This window comes from Vulpes lagopus, chromosome 1 (assembly GCF_018345385.1).
Source record: "Vulpes lagopus strain Blue_001 chromosome 1, ASM1834538v1, whole genome shotgun sequence".
Taxonomy (NCBI): Eukaryota; Metazoa; Chordata; class Mammalia; order Carnivora; family Canidae; genus Vulpes; species Vulpes lagopus.
Window position 1 is genome coordinate 84,675,157 of NC_054824.1, and position 17,602 is coordinate 84,692,758.

General features: G+C 40.1%; 1 protein-coding gene across 2 annotated transcripts in view; it reads left to right on the forward strand.

Annotated features, from left to right (window-relative positions):
- Positions 1-17,602, forward strand: part of LOC121500641 (limbic system associated membrane protein) — a 650,912-nt gene that overhangs the window by 620,259 nt on the left and 13,051 nt on the right. Inside the window, exon 8 of one of the 2 annotated variants that reach the window (XM_041772536.1) lies at positions 16,799-16,831. The exons of the other annotated variant lie outside the window; for it this stretch is intronic. Within the exon in view, the coding sequence (XP_041628470.1) occupies positions 16,799-16,831 (33 nt within the window). The remainder of the gene's footprint in view (positions 1-16,798; positions 16,832-17,602) is intronic. 2 annotated transcript variants of the gene reach the window in all.

The window sequence follows — 17,602 nt, forward strand, 5'->3', positions numbered from 1 at the left end:
CATCAGAGTCGCAGCAGGAATGCAGTCCTAAACCCCTTCAAGCTGTGATTAAACAAAAACAAGGCTCAATAAATCAAATGTATTTCTCCTGGGTTTCCTTCATCATATTGCTTGATTTTCTGCAATGATAATAATAATACTGGAATTACACCAAAGGATAATTCGTATTGTCTGTGGCCAATCAGAAATTTTCAAATGTCCTTTCCTATTCGGCCAAAAACAAGACAAAAAAAAAAAAAAAATCAATGTGCTTCCCTGCTTCTTAATCTAAAAGATATACATAAATAAATAAAATAGTGTTACATCCTTGATCTGTTTCTGATAGGTGTTTTTCTCCATTAATTTTAATTTAGGTTTATTTATTCTGAAATGAGTCCTGAATTGCATATATTTGCATAAGTACCCCTGACTATATCACTGCAGAAAATCCACTGAATTGTAAAATGAGGAAAGAGTCAGCTCTAAGTGATTGAGGGAACTTTTTTCCTGAGGCCTCTGAGTCCTGGGAAGTGATAATACTGCTCTTGTCTCCTCCCCATAAGTTTACTTTTGCATAGCTTTTCATAGGGAGGGCACCTAGAGATGCTTTCACATTTAGAAGGACTGAAGGTTCAAAATGAGGTGATAAAACCAGCATCCAAAAGTTAAAATGAAGTAAAAGAAGAGAAAGGACAAGGACAAACTACCATTGTGTTGTTTTTATCACCCTCAAGTGAGGAATCCCCTTGAGTGTGGGACTCTCTGGGCTCAATCAGCCCATCCTTCTTCCACCACTGCAACTTTAAAAAAAAATTAATAACCCCGGAATGTGTCTCACTTGCTTGCCTCCCATCTGATTATTTATCCCAAGTGAACAGCCTTTCCATTCACTAACCCCGTGTGGCGAGTGGGTTTGGGAAATGTTGAGATTATCTTCCAGGTTCAGGCTTTGCACTGGGTTTGTTCACAGCTGCTTGCCATTCAATTCCTGTTTTTCCATTGATAAAACACATTGCACATGGCTGGGTTTGCATGATTAATACAGCTGTCTAAAGCTTTCTCAGAAAACAAAACAAAACCTCCCAAAATTAAAGTTTAAAAAAAAATTAAAATCCAACCCACAAACAAACCAAGCTTGCAGAAATCTGATGTCCACCTGGCATGTTTCCTCCTGAAGGGAGACCAGTGTCAGAACAGCTAGCTAGCTTCCATCTCCAGTAGGAGGAGGCCATATACCTGCCCTCACCAGGCACTCTCAGATCAGACTCCATTGGGATGGAAGGAAACTGGCAGAAAAATCCTAAAATCAATGCTTTCTGTAGAAAGATAACTAGGTAATCTCTACAGCTTAATTTATTTTCTGTAGGATGTTATCCCAGGTATCAATGAGAAAATGCCTCTTTTCAGCTCCTTATTATAACAGCGGTTCCATCTCATATAATAATAACAATAGTAAATAACAATAGCTGACATAGAGAGTGGGCTTCTCATGTACAGAGTTCTGAGGGGTTTTGTATGTATTAACTCAATTAATCCCCACAACCCTAAGAAACTAACATGCACCTTCTTCCACACTTTTTAATCATCAAAGTACACCCAAATTCCAGTCTACACCTCTTGGCATCCAGACACAAATATAAATCTATAGTGCATTATAAATAACCATTATGTATGCATTTGTGTTCATTAGATAGCTCTAGTGAATTTTAAACACTCATCTAATTTTTTATGTATTATAATGTTTATAGTACATAATACTTTTACCTTAATGTCCATACACTCTTACAAAGTCTGTTTCCAGGCATATCAACACAGAGATGCATGCCCAGCTCACACAGAGATTTATATGAAAGCATTCATCTTTAAAAACATGAGCAGAGCTATCTGGCATCTGCACATCTAATTTCACACACTTATTCAGGCTGATTTACATACACACCTCTATTAATCATGGATAATTACTAGCATTGTTCTCTTTAATTCAGTTTTTCCAACTGTGAAATGGGAAAGAAATTATATTTTTCATGCCTACAAGCTCAGAGTGGTTTTTCAAATAATATACAAAAGAGAGCTTCAAGTTCCTAGAAAGAAAGCACATTGAATTTAAAACAATCATACTCTGATACACATACTTCTCATAATTTTTAAAACTGTTAATACTTAGAGACATACTTGTATCAGATTGCCTGGATATTAGGTAGCTACAAGTTCAGTGTTGGCTTCATTATAGTTTGACGTATTACAGATCCTCGGAATATCTGAAATGCCCACTGCTAGCAAATTTAAATACAGAAGTATCCCAAGCCCAAATAAAACACATCGTTTATTGTTTTTCGTCGGTATCATCATAGTAAGCTTACAGAATTTAATGTAAATTGTGCATTCTAAGTAAATATATAAATAAATAGTAGAAAAATCTATTCACTCTACTATTTCGTTTCTGTATCACGAAACCATTAAATTGTAGTCCAGCAAAAATTACATTAAATGCCCGAAAGTTCGTCCACACTAAGGAATTGGGGGAGCATCCATACCTCAGCTTAAAAATGACCCCATCTCCATTGGAGGAGACTCCCTGCCTCATCCTGCATGAATGCAGTTGTTTCAAGTGGGGTGTGGACAAGAGTTGGCTCTCCTTGCCTCCTGTGGTCACCCCAGCAGACCCATTGCCCCCAGGCCTGATGACAGCTATTCCACCCCAGCTTTGGTACATGAATCCCCCATTAGAGATATTCACCCCCGCACCATAATGCAAGAAACCCTATTGCTACCCGGGCCTCTCTTCGAAACTCCCTTGGCTCCAGCAGCACCTGGAGACAATGCCCCTGCTCCCTCCACAGTGCTGCTCTCCATATCCACCCAGCTTTGTTCTGGAAACTCTTGAGAGGGCTGGAGCTTGACTCATCTCAGGGAATGTTGCCCCTGGGCCCTGGCTTAAGGCTATACTCCTGATCTCTTTGCTCACTCCAAGGGCCCTCTCAAAGCCCACTGCCCCCTCTACAACTCCTAGGAGATATCATTCTTCTCACTCTGGGTCCTGCCCCTACCTAGCAGTGTCCTAGCTCTCAACAGCTTAGGGAAGCTCTACACAGAGTAACCTGGAACCAGGCACAGGGAAATTTGGTATAACTCAATCAGTGTCTCTAATTACGTAAGCAATAAGGTCTTAATAAAGTATTCTGGGGTGCAGGTTGTTCTGCAAAAACAAAAAAAAATCATGATGTTCTCTATTGTGTGACATGTGTGCGCACCATACACACACACACACACACACTCATACTTACAGTGAATGTTCATCATGCACACCTCCACCTGTCAGATTGATCCAATATCATCACTCTAAAGAACTTGCCCTTTTTTCTGGTCAAAGGTGTAAAGCACATCCCGGAAAAGGTTTTCATTTTCAAACACATCTCTCCTTTCCCACTAGTAGGTAGGGGGGGGAAAGAGGGGCTTTGCTTTTACTGATAGTACTTGGAAAGTAGTGTTAATACAAGTTTACAGCAAAATCATAAGCCCTAACACACATGAAGATCATTAAGAGCTGACATTAATACCTGATGACCATCTCTGATTCCCTTATGGGGAACAACAGGCTGACTTCCTCCTGATTTTCTTCAGTGGCTGGGAACCAAGTAGGATGGCTGTGTCAGTACTTCACCTAGAATCAATACTTCACCTGCCAACACAGTGATTCAGACCCAACTGTAACAGGCATATCTCACTGTTGAATCCATTTCTGTGCCTTACTCTTCTCGGCTCTGCACTCTCTCTTCTGCTGTGTTTCCTGAACAATTCTGGTTCTCTCCCTGTTAAAATTTGCCAGCAAGAATAAACCTGAAATTTATTCACGCTATTATTTAAACGTCCAGCAGCGGCTTGGAAGTGTTACCTCTCTCAGAATTTACATTTAGCTTCAAGCTAAATGGCTAAAAATCTTACAGCATCAGTTTAAAGGTAGGAGAATTTTTTGTACAGGGACCCTTTGCTAATGCTTTTTCCTATTTTCCTAGTCTGTTTCTGCCTATACTAGTCAGATTTTCCTGGTGATCTCCCTGTACTTAGGCTTTGCTGTGCTATGTAGATTTCTAGAGCCAGCAGGGATTTGAAGATGAATATTTTTTTTTAAATCCCAGCTCCCACTAAATTTTAATTTGATGGAAATATTTCTCTTCTATGAGCTTTATGGGAAAAAAGAATCTTTCGAAGTAACAATTACATTTGGGGATTAAGTTTAAGTAATTGACAGTCTTGTCTTTAATTAAAAGGAATAAAGCTGCCTAAGAAGAGCTCAGTGAGATTTGCAGCAGAAAATGTTGGCATGATGCCCCCAAAGGGTAAGAAGACCAGGATCAGGAATGGACAGAGAATGCTGATGCACGTCCCTCTGGTCTTTAGAGTGCACCCCCAGCAGAGCTTGCTCTGGTGCTGCATCAGTGTGCCATTTAGCCGGAGGGTAGCATTGTGCTGTGAGGAGCATTGCTGGGTGTAGACAGGAAGGAGGTCCTTTCTTTGGGAGCTGTGCTCTAGGTTCACAGACATCGTATGGAGCAAGAGCCCTTGAAGGAAGTGGCACTACTTAGAGTAAAAAAGAATATATACTCTTCCAGGAATCGACGGTCTCAGCTCCTGACAAATGTCCTTTTATAGCCCCTCAAAGTATAAACTTGAATTTTAGCCTGGCCTGTGGCTCTCTTTCTTTTTTACCTGAAATTCGTATTCCTGCTCTCTGTACTTCTTGATTTTCTTTTTCTGTGTATTTTACACCATATATACTTTTCTCGTTGACATCCTTCAAATAAAACCAAAGAAAAGGTTTTGATAGTATTAGCAGTCACTTCTAAACACTGGTTAGCAGCCACGTAAGCAAAGCCATTATCCCATCTATCTGGAGGACGCATCTACTTCTGAAGAGGCAAGATACAAATTAACCTTAGTAACAACTTCCCTTACAGTCACTCCAGCCTCACAGTGGTCTTTCATCATCACAAGTCATTTGTAGGTATTAAATTAAAGGAGCACCTCCATCAGGGGGAAAAAAATCAGCTTAAGTGCTCCCACCTTACATCTCCCCTTGTACACTGCTGTGAGGAAACACACCTGCCAAGGAAGAACACAGCATGACATAATGAGTTTGGAATTCCAATTTAAGGTGTTCATACGTACCCAGATGTATGATGGGAGTACGCAGGCCACTCGCTAGGACTCCACTGAGAATTGTCAGCTTATATCCACCGCAAATCAGTGGGGGGAGAGACTTTACAAGTCATTTCTCACGCTTCCTAATTGGACCCTGGGGAGCCAAGCATCGCTGTAGTTTACTACACTGTTTTGCTTATTACTATGCTGATTGTAGAGGAAAACACTTCCCACACCTCTGTAACACATATGTACATTTTAACCCCTAGACATCACCACTGAGTATCTACTATAAATCATAGCTGTCCATCCCTTCTACTTTATCTGTCCTACGCTTGTAACAATGGTTCTAAATTAACCACTCACCTTGCAAACCTGGCAGTTCCAGGATGACTTTTTAAACTGCCTAAGAGACATTGTTCGGGGCAACAGTAGCATCCTGTGGATTTAAAAAAAAAAAAAAAAAGGAAATAGCTGTGTCTTGGCCAACTGTTCATTCTGTGTACCATCCCATCCTCTATAGGCCACAAAACACCAAGCATGCCCAGCCATGTTCTATGTTGGAAAATTGCTTGGCCATTCTAAAATGTTTTCTTGATTATATGTGCAGAGTTCTATAACTTGGAAGCAGGGAATGTTTGGAGAACAGAAACAGCTATAGAAAGAAGAAAGGGGGGAGGGAGTGAGAAAGGAAGGAAGGAAGCAGAGAAAAAAGTAAATAAATAATAAGGAAGGGAGGAGAGAAGTGGGAAAGGAAGGAAGAAATCAAGAGGTATCTTGCATGTTGAATCACAAGTTAGAAAGCAACTTGGGAGATTTGTTCTATTTTCCTCGGTGGAGTTCCAGAACGCAGGTAAGTTCATCATTGAAAGCTGCTCATTGTTGCCCTGCTGAAAAAGAGCAATCTCATTCACTGGAGGTTGGTCCTCCCTTAGAGAATCAACCCTCCCCTGCTAAGTCGTTCCATTAATACTGTGACTCCTTGCTCTGTGTTAAATGTACTCTCCACTTGCTTTTGCTTTGTAGAGTGTCTTTTAGAGTTCACGTTTTCTTTTTCTTGAGATTTCTAACCATTAGGAACACCAGAAAGAGACTTCATTCTCGATGGGCAGTGCAAGGAATTTCTGGCCCAGCAATGCACAATATTTTGATTACACCATTCATTCACTCAAAAAAATAACTATCCTAGTGCTTGCTATGTGCCAATCTCTGAAGCATCGTCTTGGGAGTGACTGTGGAGAACAAGCAAGACACAGCCTCTGCACTAATAGAGCTTACAGACCAGGTGGAGCAAATGGACTGCTGTGTTAAGCAGTCACAAAACAAGTCTGCTAAGCTTAACATACCTGTGTAGTATTCGGGGAGCACGGGACAGGGACACCTTAGCTAGCCTGGACTCATCAGGGAAGGCTTCCAGGTGAAAGGGAACTTAACTTTATGGTAGGTAGCACTATGCTGGATGAGTTTTCTGGAAAAATGCTGAAAGCCTCTTATCTGGGAGAACATCTAGAGGAAACTTTCAGCCTCTCAACAGGGAGGTTTGATGGTAAATTTTAATTTTAGTTGTAGGAATGGTCAGGTTGTAAGGAGCCATCAGTATTTTCAAGGAGCTTGCTCCAGAACCTGGTGGTGATGTTATATTTGGAGTCAATGACACAGCAGGAGTATGAATCACTGAGGCATCCTGGCACTTTAAGTAATGAAGTCACTTGGGAAGGGTCCAAAACATAACTCCCTTTATCAAGTTCTGGACTGTGGTGGTTAGGGCCATAGAGGTAGGTCCAAGGGTAACTCAGAGCATACCACCTTTTTAAATCCCTTATCTTCTAATTTCCAAAAGCCTTAAAACCCCCTAGGAAATATCACAAATTCATTTGTTATCTCTGCATTCAAATTCTGCAGGCCAGTTACCTTGTTTTATGATACTTGAATATTTTTTTTTTATTTTGAAACATACAAAATAAAAAAATGCATTACATGGATTAAAGACACTCTTGAATCCCTTAGAATTTAAATCTGAAATGTATTCTAAAAAGGATCTGCAATTCACAGTTTAGGGCCGGGAAATGAAAAGAGAGGCAGAAAACCAGAAAGGATGAAAATCTCCAGAGACCTACCCAAACCTGTGCTTTTAATCCTTTTTAGCAAGTCAAATAAATGAAGGCACAAAAGGCTTTAAAATATACATAAAATATATGTTTTTAAACATGGAAAATATAATCTATTTTGTACCGACAGCTAAGTAGATTCGGGGCTGGGAGGTAATTCTTTATTAAGTGAGATGGTCTTTAATTCCACAAGGGCAAAAGGCCAGAATTGTACCCACAGGGGTGAAGGGTGCATTCTAGATACAAGGACAGAAGCACTTGTTTCTTCTCTAAGACCGAATACTTTACTGACAGCTGATTCAAATAAATTCTGGAGTTTTTCTAATATGTGGTTTTAGGTGGAGTGGCCCAGGGAAACTCCTTTATTAAACTTAGATCCTTGGGCATTCTCTAACATTTTAATTCATTGATTATTAAAAGTTAAATTTCTCAGGCTAAATAAGAAAACTGTAGGATTTGAGAAAGCTGACTTACTGTAAGAGACTTAATGAAGCCCTCTCTTTATGGTGGGAGTGCTCAGCGAATCTGCACTTTCTGTAACAACCCCTATCACCACTGAGCAGAGCCCATAGCGGTTAAAGTCAAATCACACACCTACACTTACTCTACAGTGCAATTACATCGAGCCTACAGTCAGGAGGACCTCATAAACCCATTTAATACATTTTTTATTGCATTGCCATTTCGTGTTGTTTAAGACCATGTTCCTTTCAGAAACTCAGCCTTACCCATCTTAGCTTTTGTTTGGTTTTGCTCTATGATACCAGCCAACTAAAAAAGGGAGGGAAAAAAATTCAATATCCTTGAAACGATGTCAACCCAAAGCCAAATATTATTTTCTTTTCCCTAGATTTAGAGGGTTTTAAAAAAATTCATTGATATACTTTTATAAATACCTTTCTATTCTGATCACGAATGTTATACATCCTCATTATGGAAGAATTTGAAAATATCTGAAACTATAGGGAAGAAAACAAAGGTCATCCATAATGTCTCTCCTCAGAGGTAACATCAACAAAGGTGTCATCTGAAAGTCTGAGATGTCAGTGTGCTATAAAATATTTAAGTTCAAACACCTAAGCCATTCTGCTTTCTGCCCTTTTCGAGGCTGGGTGTCTTTCTGTGACTTGCCCAAGCTCATAGCTGTCTCCACAGCTACAGACAAACCCACAGCACTTCCAGTTCTGAATCAAACCTGACCCATCCTACCAGAGGTTTCCCCCCGTGTCACCTCCAGGATTTCCAGTGACAGTTCCCCCTTGCAGATGTGGGAGTGCCTACATTCCCTTTCTAAATTGGTGTATTATTTCCCCATTTATAAATTTGTCTTTTTTTTAATGAAACGAGAATTAAGTGCTTTTTGTTTTTCTTTCTGGGTTGTTTTTTTTCTGATTCTCTTTACTGTAGAATATTTGGTTTATAGGAGATTGGTCCACAAATTCATGAGGATAAATATTTTATTTCATATTATGCAATAAGAAATTATGTCAGCATTAATTTCGGTTTGGGTTTATTCTTTCATTCAATAAGAAGTTATCACCCAGGGTGACAAATATTCGGCTAAATAATTCATGGCTCCAACTCACTCCTAAATAGCATCAAACATGTGAAGTCCACTTTGGGCTGACAGTTAAGGGGAAAAACCTTTAGAAGTATTTGAAAGTAAAGCTAGGATTCCTTTTATGACCCAAAGTGAGCTAAGAGAGGCCAACTTCCTTTCTCAAATATTGATGACATACTAACACTTCTTAGTTTTCCCAGCCAGTTTGAAATATTCTCTTAGTAGTTAGGATAATGGTCCACCTATGAACTAACTAAGAAAACAGGAATCAGTGGCTTAGTCACTAAAGCATGTGACTCTTGATCTCAGGGTTGTGAGCTCAAACCCCATGCTGGGTGTAGAGCTTACTTTTAAAAAACCAGCCACATGTTTTTTTGTTTGAAAAAACAAACAACAACAACAACAACAAAAACAGGAATAGCTTAAGGTTGAGGTTTAGACCTATTCCTCTATTTTGGCTCCCCCCATCGCTGAACTACACCCAGAATGGTTACTGTGATTCTCAGAGAACGTTACTCCAGGTATTAGGCACTGGGGTTTGTACAACATGAATATAGTACATGGGAGAAAATTAAAACAAAAACACTAAACAAAACAAACCCCCAAACTTCAACAATCTAAACAGAAATCACAGGCATATCTTTTTCTATGTCAAAAAACCAATAATAATAATACTTGTAAGTATAAGTTGCTGTTGCCTAAAGCCTCTGAGTGGGGAAATCTGAAAGAAAGAAATTAATAACTTTCTAAGCTTGAAAGCAGCTTTGAAAATTGAATTAATAAATATCCTGCTTTAAGCCACTGTAATAATAAGGGTTTTGTTTTTCAAAACTGTGACCAAAAAAAAAAAAAAAAGTTGGAGCACATAAAACATAAATTCCCATCAAGAAACCTCACAAATGTTATGCTTCAGGTCTTCATCATCAGCAAAGGAGGAAGAGGCAGCGCGTAGAATCTTCATTTCTTTTATTAAGGATAAAAGGATTTTAACCCCATGCCTCTCTTACTTGTTCCAGGCAACTAGAAGGTAACATCCCCATTGAAGCCAGACTTGCCTTCTCTTCTGAACACACAGTCTTAGTATTACTATTGCCCAGAAAGGGGGGGGGGGGGGACGAAACAAAACAGTGCAATTAGTCATTTTAACTCCTCAAACTTACATGTCATTTTAAAAACCTAAGGCACATCAGATGACCAGTCTTATACAAAGAGTTGTGTCATACACGACGGGAGTGAGGCTGTTTCCTTATGGCAGATTAAAAAGTGAGCCATTCATGTTCAAGTTAACATGGAACTAGAACAACCACACAAACAATAGAGACCCCAAAGCTCTGTGCATCCTACACGCGGCGGGAACGAGGGCTTAGACGCAGAGACTTTGAGGTAAGTAGCTAAGAGCCAAGAGTCAAAGCACTGACAATCAGTTCTTCTCTTTATGGACTTACTGTACATATCTCCTCTACAGATAGAACTCAAAGAAGGCAAAATGCCAAAGTTCTTCATAAAACCTAGACTTGAACATTCCCTAGGACAATAAGGCATTTTCCAAACTGTAAACTCTAGAGTTTCCAGGGATGCATCTCTCTCACTTTCATATCACTAACTTCAATTTCCGGGCAGAGAAAGAGAGAGAGACAGAGAGAATGCATCACACCACATCATGGAAGGTGAGAGGTAAGAAGTCTTCTGGCCTTAGAACAATAAAAGAAGCTTGAATTTCTACCTTCTAAGGTTTCAATTTTCATTAGTCCAGAGGATATTCTCTTTTTTATTTCTTTTTTCTTTTAGAGAGGGAGAGATGGGGGGGAGGGTAGGAGGGGCCAGAGAATCTTTTTTTTTTTTAATTTATTTTGTATTTCTTTTAAAGATTTTATTTATTCATGAGAGACACACAGAGAGAGGGCAGAGACACAGGCAGAGGGAAGTAAGCTCCTTGCAAGGAACCTGTTATGGGACTTGATCCCAGGACCCCAGGATCATGACCTAAGCCAAAGGCTCAACCACTGAGCCACTCGGGCATCCTGGCAGAGAGAGGATCTTAAGCAGGCTCTATGCCCAGTGCCTAGCCCAATTTAGGGCTCAATCTCATGACCCTGAGATCATGGAGCTGCAGTCAAGAGTCAGACATTTAACCAACTAAGCTACCCAGGAGACCTAGTCTAGGGGTTATTATTTTCTTTTTTAAAAAGATTTTATTCATTTATTCATCAGAGAGAGAGAGAGAGGCAGAGACACAGGCAGAGGGAGAAGCAGGCTCCATGCAGGGAGCCCGATGTGGGACTCTATCGCAGGTCTCCAGGATCAGGCCCTGGGCTGAAGGCGGCGCTAAACCGCTCAGCCACCTGGGCTGCCCTCTAGGGGTTATTCTTTGTTTTTTGTTTTTTTTTTTTTTTTTTTTAATTTTTTTTATTTTTTTTTAATTTTTATTTATTTATGATAGTCACAGAGAGAGAGGGAGAGAGGCAGAGACACAGGCGGAGGGAGAAACAGGCTCCATGCACCGGGAGCCCGACGTGGGACTCGATCCCGGGTCTCCAGGATCGCGCCCTGGGCCAAAGGCAGGCGCCAAACCGCTGCGCCACCCAGGGATCCCTCTAGGGGTTATTCTTAAGCAAAGCTCAACCATCCAGAAAATTTTCTACCTGACCAAATTTGGGGACTGATGAAAGGACGTCCTAGTCCCATTTGGCTCTTTCAGTACCTGATTTCCCAACAATAATTTTGCCTTTCCAGTAGAACATGATGGTTCCAAAAGAAGAATAGAATCTCCCTCTACCTAGAATCCTAGCTAGGATAGATCTTGAGGTACTAATGATTCAATCACTCATTTGTGATTCATCCACTCATTTGCTTCACCCATTCATCTGTGCATGGGCATCTATTCAGCAAATCTATTGGTCACTTACTCCGTGCTAGAGAAATAGTGAGCTGAGACTACACGACTACACTAGTAAACAAGGAAAATGTGGTCTATGCCAAATAGAGAGGCTGAATCAGCTCTTTCTGATGCTACAGGTTTGTCTAACACAGCTGAGTATAAAGAATCTGAAAGTTAAAAGTCGAAAGCAGATTAACAAATAAATATTTCATGACACTTGCCTTTTCTAATATTAAATTCTTTCCCCCATTGCCTCCTTGGACCCCATCAGCAGGAACTAAAGTCTAAGATATGGCAATAATGCTTCCAGAGAATTCTAGGGCTTTCTCTGTACTAAAGCCCCCCAAAGTTTTATACTGAATTGTACAATTGAATTGCTGCAATAGATTTATCTTTTTATTCTTCGCTTACTTTGTTAAGTGTACTTGCTAAAGCAAGCTTGATATGTGGTGAGATGTTTTCCTGAAAGGTATAAAAAATCATAGGCTTCAAGTGTATTCTATTGAGTGTGTCCAGGGAATCCCTGCATAAATAATATCCTTGGCAAGTCAGCTTTACTCAAGAATTTGGAATCACCTTAGCACTATGAAAAGAAGAATAGTTTTCAGTTGTTAAGGACCACAATTTTTCCCCCCTTTTCTGTAAGAAGAGGAAAGACTCTTTTTGGAAATGTAAGGTTTCAAGCTAACTGAAAAGTTTTTATTTTTCCCACTATTGCCACCTGCTGGACAAAGGCAAGTCCTTTAGACAGCACATAGGAACATGTCTTCGTTTTACCACAAGATGGTAGCACACAACCAAGTTTTCAAAGTGCCAGGCTCAAAACATTCAGGGTTTTGCTTCTCAAAACAGAATGTTCTATTCCAACAGAAGAGGATGAATAGGAAATGATAGTACGAAATAAGCACTCTGTTTTCCTAGAGATTCATGTAATTCCCACTCAAGATCATTAACTAGTGTTTCAATCAAAAAGAAGGAAATCTTGCTATTTTCAATGACCTGGATGGAACGAGAGGCTATTATTCTAAGCGTAATATGTCAGTCAGAAAAAGACAGATATCATATGACTTCACTCATATGTGGAATTTATGAAACAAAACAGATGAACATAGGGGAAGGGGAGGAAAAAATAAAATAAAATAAGATAAAAACAGAGGGAGGCAAACCATAAGAGACTTTTAACTCCAGAGAACAAACTGACTGTTACTAAAAGAGAGGGGATGGGGCGATAGGCTAGCTGGGTGATGGGCACGAAGGAGGACACTTGTTGGGATGAGCACTGGGTGTTGTATGTGAGTCATGAATCATTGGATTCTGCTCCTGAGACCAGTGCTGCGCTGTGTGTTAACTAACCTGAATTAAAAAAAAGAAAAACAATGATCGGTAGGGTTTCATAAGCCAGTTTATTTATTGCAATAGGAAGTGCTACCTAAAATTTAACTGGTAAGCTAGTTTGCTTTTTATTATTTTTTTTTTTTTTTTTTTTTTTTTTTTTTTTTTTTTTTTTTACTTATTCACGAGAGACACAGATTGAGAGAGAGAGGCAGAGACACAGGCAGAGGGAGAAACAGGCTCCATGCAGGGAGCCTGATGTGGGATTCGATCCCAGGTCTCCAGGATCGCGCCCTGGGCCAAAGGCAGGCGCTAAACCGCTGCGCCACCCAGGGATCCCTCCCTAGTTTGCTTTTTAAAGGTATTTCAAGCAGATGCATAATTTTTATCTAATATCTGGTGATATTCTCTTCAAAGAGCATAATATTTGGGCAATGTGTTTAAATCCTTCTTTTCATGAACTCTTTAGTTAGTAGGGGAGTTTCTGTTCCCTAAGAGAAATATTTAGAGCATGTAGACTTTTATCCAAACCTGTGTCACTGACTGGTTAACCCAGGTGTATGGCTGGTTTTCTCCTGACCAAAAAGCTGTCTGGTCAGTCTATTTCCCTATCACATCAGCATGCTAGCATCGCTAAATGTTTTATTCATCCTTACTGATGCAGTAGAATTATTTATTTATTTATTTTTCATTCTTTGGCTCTGCTCTGCTATAGTTTAGCTGTTGATATATTTTCCTTTTTTTTTAAGATTTTATTTATTTATTCATGAGAGACGCAGATAGAGACAGAGAGAGAGAGGCAGAGACACAGGCAGAGGGAGAAGCAAGCTCCATGCAGGGAGCCCAACGTGAGACTCGATCCCGGATCTCCAGGATTAAGCTCAGTGAGCCACCCGGGCGTCCCCCAAGTGTTCTTTACATAAAGATGGTCCTGTTAGGGATCTATGGCTCTTTGAGTGAAAAGCAATCACTCTATGATCTTGCAGCATCTATTCCAAAGAATGATAAAAAAGCTTGACCAAAGAGAGAAGGGCAGTTGCCCTTTGCACAAGAGCAAAGCCAAACTGTCTCCAGTTGATACTGAATCAGTTAAATATGCCAGCAAGAACCCTAGAGTTATATAGGCTATTCCATGGCCTTACTTTCATAAAAATACCTGAGGGGTATTGTAGGATAGTGGACAGGGTTCTAATTGGGAGAAGTGAAAGCCCTAAATTTCAGTCTCAGCTTTACTCTGCGTGACCCTGGGTATCTGATTAGCCTCTCTGGGCCTCAGTTTTCTCATATTATGATAAATACATTCTCTACAGTGCCTTTTCAACAATTTTTAAGGCAACATGTTTATTTCAAAGAAAAGTAGTCAGAGCAGGTATTATGAAAGAAAAGAAGTGGCAATGTGTTCAATATACAATTGAAAAATCAGTGGTCAGATGATCAGCGTGGTCAATAGGTAGAGTTGTTTTATAAATGAAACAGTATTTTATATCTTGATGGCATCTGGCTTCACTTCCAGAGTAAGAGTGACATTGGTTCCTGGCTTTTGCTAGGAGAGGAGCAGAATTCTCACTACATCCTTCTGTAAGGGCTCCCACACAGAAGACTTGAATTCCTTGTGCAAGTAAGACTAACTCTTCAAAGACAGAAGGATGAAGGACAGATGTCAGTGGCTTGGAGCATCCTCAGAAGTGCATCTAGAGGTCCACCAGCAATCATAATACAAAGCAACATTTACGGGAGGATCCCCCCACCCCACATCTGACCAGTTTAGGAAAGCTGTCCTTATGTGTAGATACAGCTCGCTCTTAGGAACAGCCTGGCTTACGCTAGTTTTGCTAATGCTGAATTGTAGCCAAACGTTTTCAAAACTTCACACACTAGGGGAATTGTGCCCTTCTTATGGCCATCATAAAAATATAGGAAAACAGCATGCTGTTTGAGGGCTTCTCCTTATGGCCTCCTTTGGATAGACAAATGGAAAATCTGCGAAGGAAATAGACTGCACTGAACCTCAGAAATTTTGCAGACCTAATCCTGAAGGTCTGAACCCTTTGTACTAAATTAGATAATAATTTAGCTACTCAGGCGCTCTGTTTTTTTTTTTTTTAACAGTCTTAGCCCCTCTGTTAGGAGATTGCTTGACATATATTTATTTTTCCCGTATTTCAGTGATTCTAAATCTATTTTGGCCCACTGTAAGTCAGAGTGCCCTCATGCATGGACTGTACCATCATAAGGAACAGAGCAGAGACAGCCCCTGCTTCCATGGAACTCACAGGCCAGTAGTGAAGACAAGCATTAATCAAAACCTCAGCCAAAAGTATTTAAATTTTAAGCTGAGATGAATGTCATGAAGGAGAGCAGAGCTTATATAATAAAGGGACTTAATTTTATTAAGGAGGCTAAGAAAGACATCCCTGAATTCTGAAGGATGAGTAGGGTTCCTAGTAGTGAAAACATTGTGCCATCGGCCCTACAACAACAACAAAAAACATGATACCACGGAGAATGAAGGAGGACTTGTGATGAGGCTGGAGAGATGAGAGAGTAGAGTCATGGATGCCATGCTAAGGATTTGGGTCCTTATCCTGGAAGACACGAGAAAGCATGAGCAAGTTTCAAGCAGGACAATGAGGTAACCAGATGTCCAATTCAAAAAGCTCTCTTCAGCCTCAGAGTTCAGTCACTTTACTTCCTTAGTGAAAGCATGTTATTGAGGGGTGCAAGGCTATGCCCTGATCCTCACGGAGAAGACAATCCATATCCCACAGCCATGGTTTGGGCTCCTATATCTAACTACCCACTCAGTTGGTCCTGAAAGTCAAAGTGGTATCCCATGGAAAATGTCCACATTTACTTCTAAAGATCTAACAGTATCGATAAAGACACAAAAGGGAATTCAGGTATTTACTGGTATGAGCTCTTCCAACCCTGAGACTTAAACATTCAACAAGTTTTTACTTGTTTCCTGAACACATATTTACTGAACACATATTGCATGTCAGACTCTAATCTAGGCACAGGGATACATCATTTGACCCGATAGACACTGTTGCTGCCCTCACAGAACATATATTCTAATGGAGGGAGATAAACTTTAACCAAGCAAATAAGTAAATGTATAAAAGGATACCAAGTACTGATAAATGCTAATAATACTAATAAATAAAAAAAATACTAAGAAATCAGGGTAAAGGAATAGAAAGTGACAGAGGGTACCATTTTGACAAAGTGATGGGAGAACTCCTTCCTGAGTTGGTGTCATGTCAGCACAAATCCGAATGAAGTCATTGAGTGGGCCATGCAGAGATGTGGGTGAGAAACATCACAAGCACATAATACAGCAGGTGCACAACTTGTAAAGCTGGAGTGGATTTAGTGTGTTAGGAGAAAAACAAGGTCAAATAGCTTGAGTGGAGTAAACCAAGGGCAAGATGGCAGGATGGTGTTGGAGGCCAGACACATTCTATCAGTCCATTAAGTTTCAGTCAAGAGTCCTTCTATGTGCCATTCTCAGGGTCCTTGTTCTTGTCTATACACAGAACAGGTAACATCAAGTATTTGTAGTTGTAAATTATTTTTACCACTCCCAAGTGCACATTTGTTCCAACAAAACAATATCTTTCCAACTGCCTTTCTTTCGATCTCTGCTAGTGTGTGTTTCTATTAGAATGTTCTTTCCACCTTTTGTCCCATTCTCCTTTCAATGGAGAGTATCAGATTACCTTTGTGCTTATTCTCAATTAATACAAAAAAAATTTTTGATCTGTTTTTTTTTTGTTTTGCTAAATGTTTCTTTTTTAGAAATTGGCACCACCGTGCACTTCAAGCAAAAAGGTATGGTTCTTATTTCTGATTACCTACTGTATGTTAGAATTAAGATTTCTTAGCCATGTATTGAGGTCTTATACACTTGAGTTTATTTCATCTCAATAATTTGTGATAAGAATTCCCATAATGGTTTTGCCACTATGTTTCCCAGATTGTGAACTTTCTCAGTCACACACACACACACACACACACAAAGCCCAGATCTAACCCATGACCCCTATACGCCTTTTGACAGCTATTTATTTTTAAATCTCTGGAACTGAATAAGTTATTTCCCCTCCCACTCTCCATGTCCTAAATGGCCATAGTTAATTCTTGCAGAGCTGCACTTTTGGCAGTGTTCACTGCCCAGTGACCAGTCTCTCAGAAGAGACAGAGAGCCTACTCACTGTCCCTTGCTGGCTATTAAAGAAGATACACTGCTAAAGGAAATAAAGTAGCATCTCCTAAAATGAAGCACTTGGACAGTTAATATTCTCCCTGCCTCAGTGCTTTCCCATGTCTTTGTAGGCCCTCTCCCTTCTGCGTACACCCAGGCTGCTGGTGTCTCCCAGGAACTGTGCCACCTACCTCCATCAGCCATGTGACACAATAATCCCCCTACATAATAAATTCTACGAAGACAATACAGTCAGGTTAAAACTTCATAAACCAGAACCTATGATGCAAACAATTACCAATTCCCGAGATGCCCCCTTTACAAGTCCAACAGAAATTCCCCTGATTGTGTCTGTCCCCAAACCAAAGCCACAGAGGAACCTGCATGGCCAGATAGCA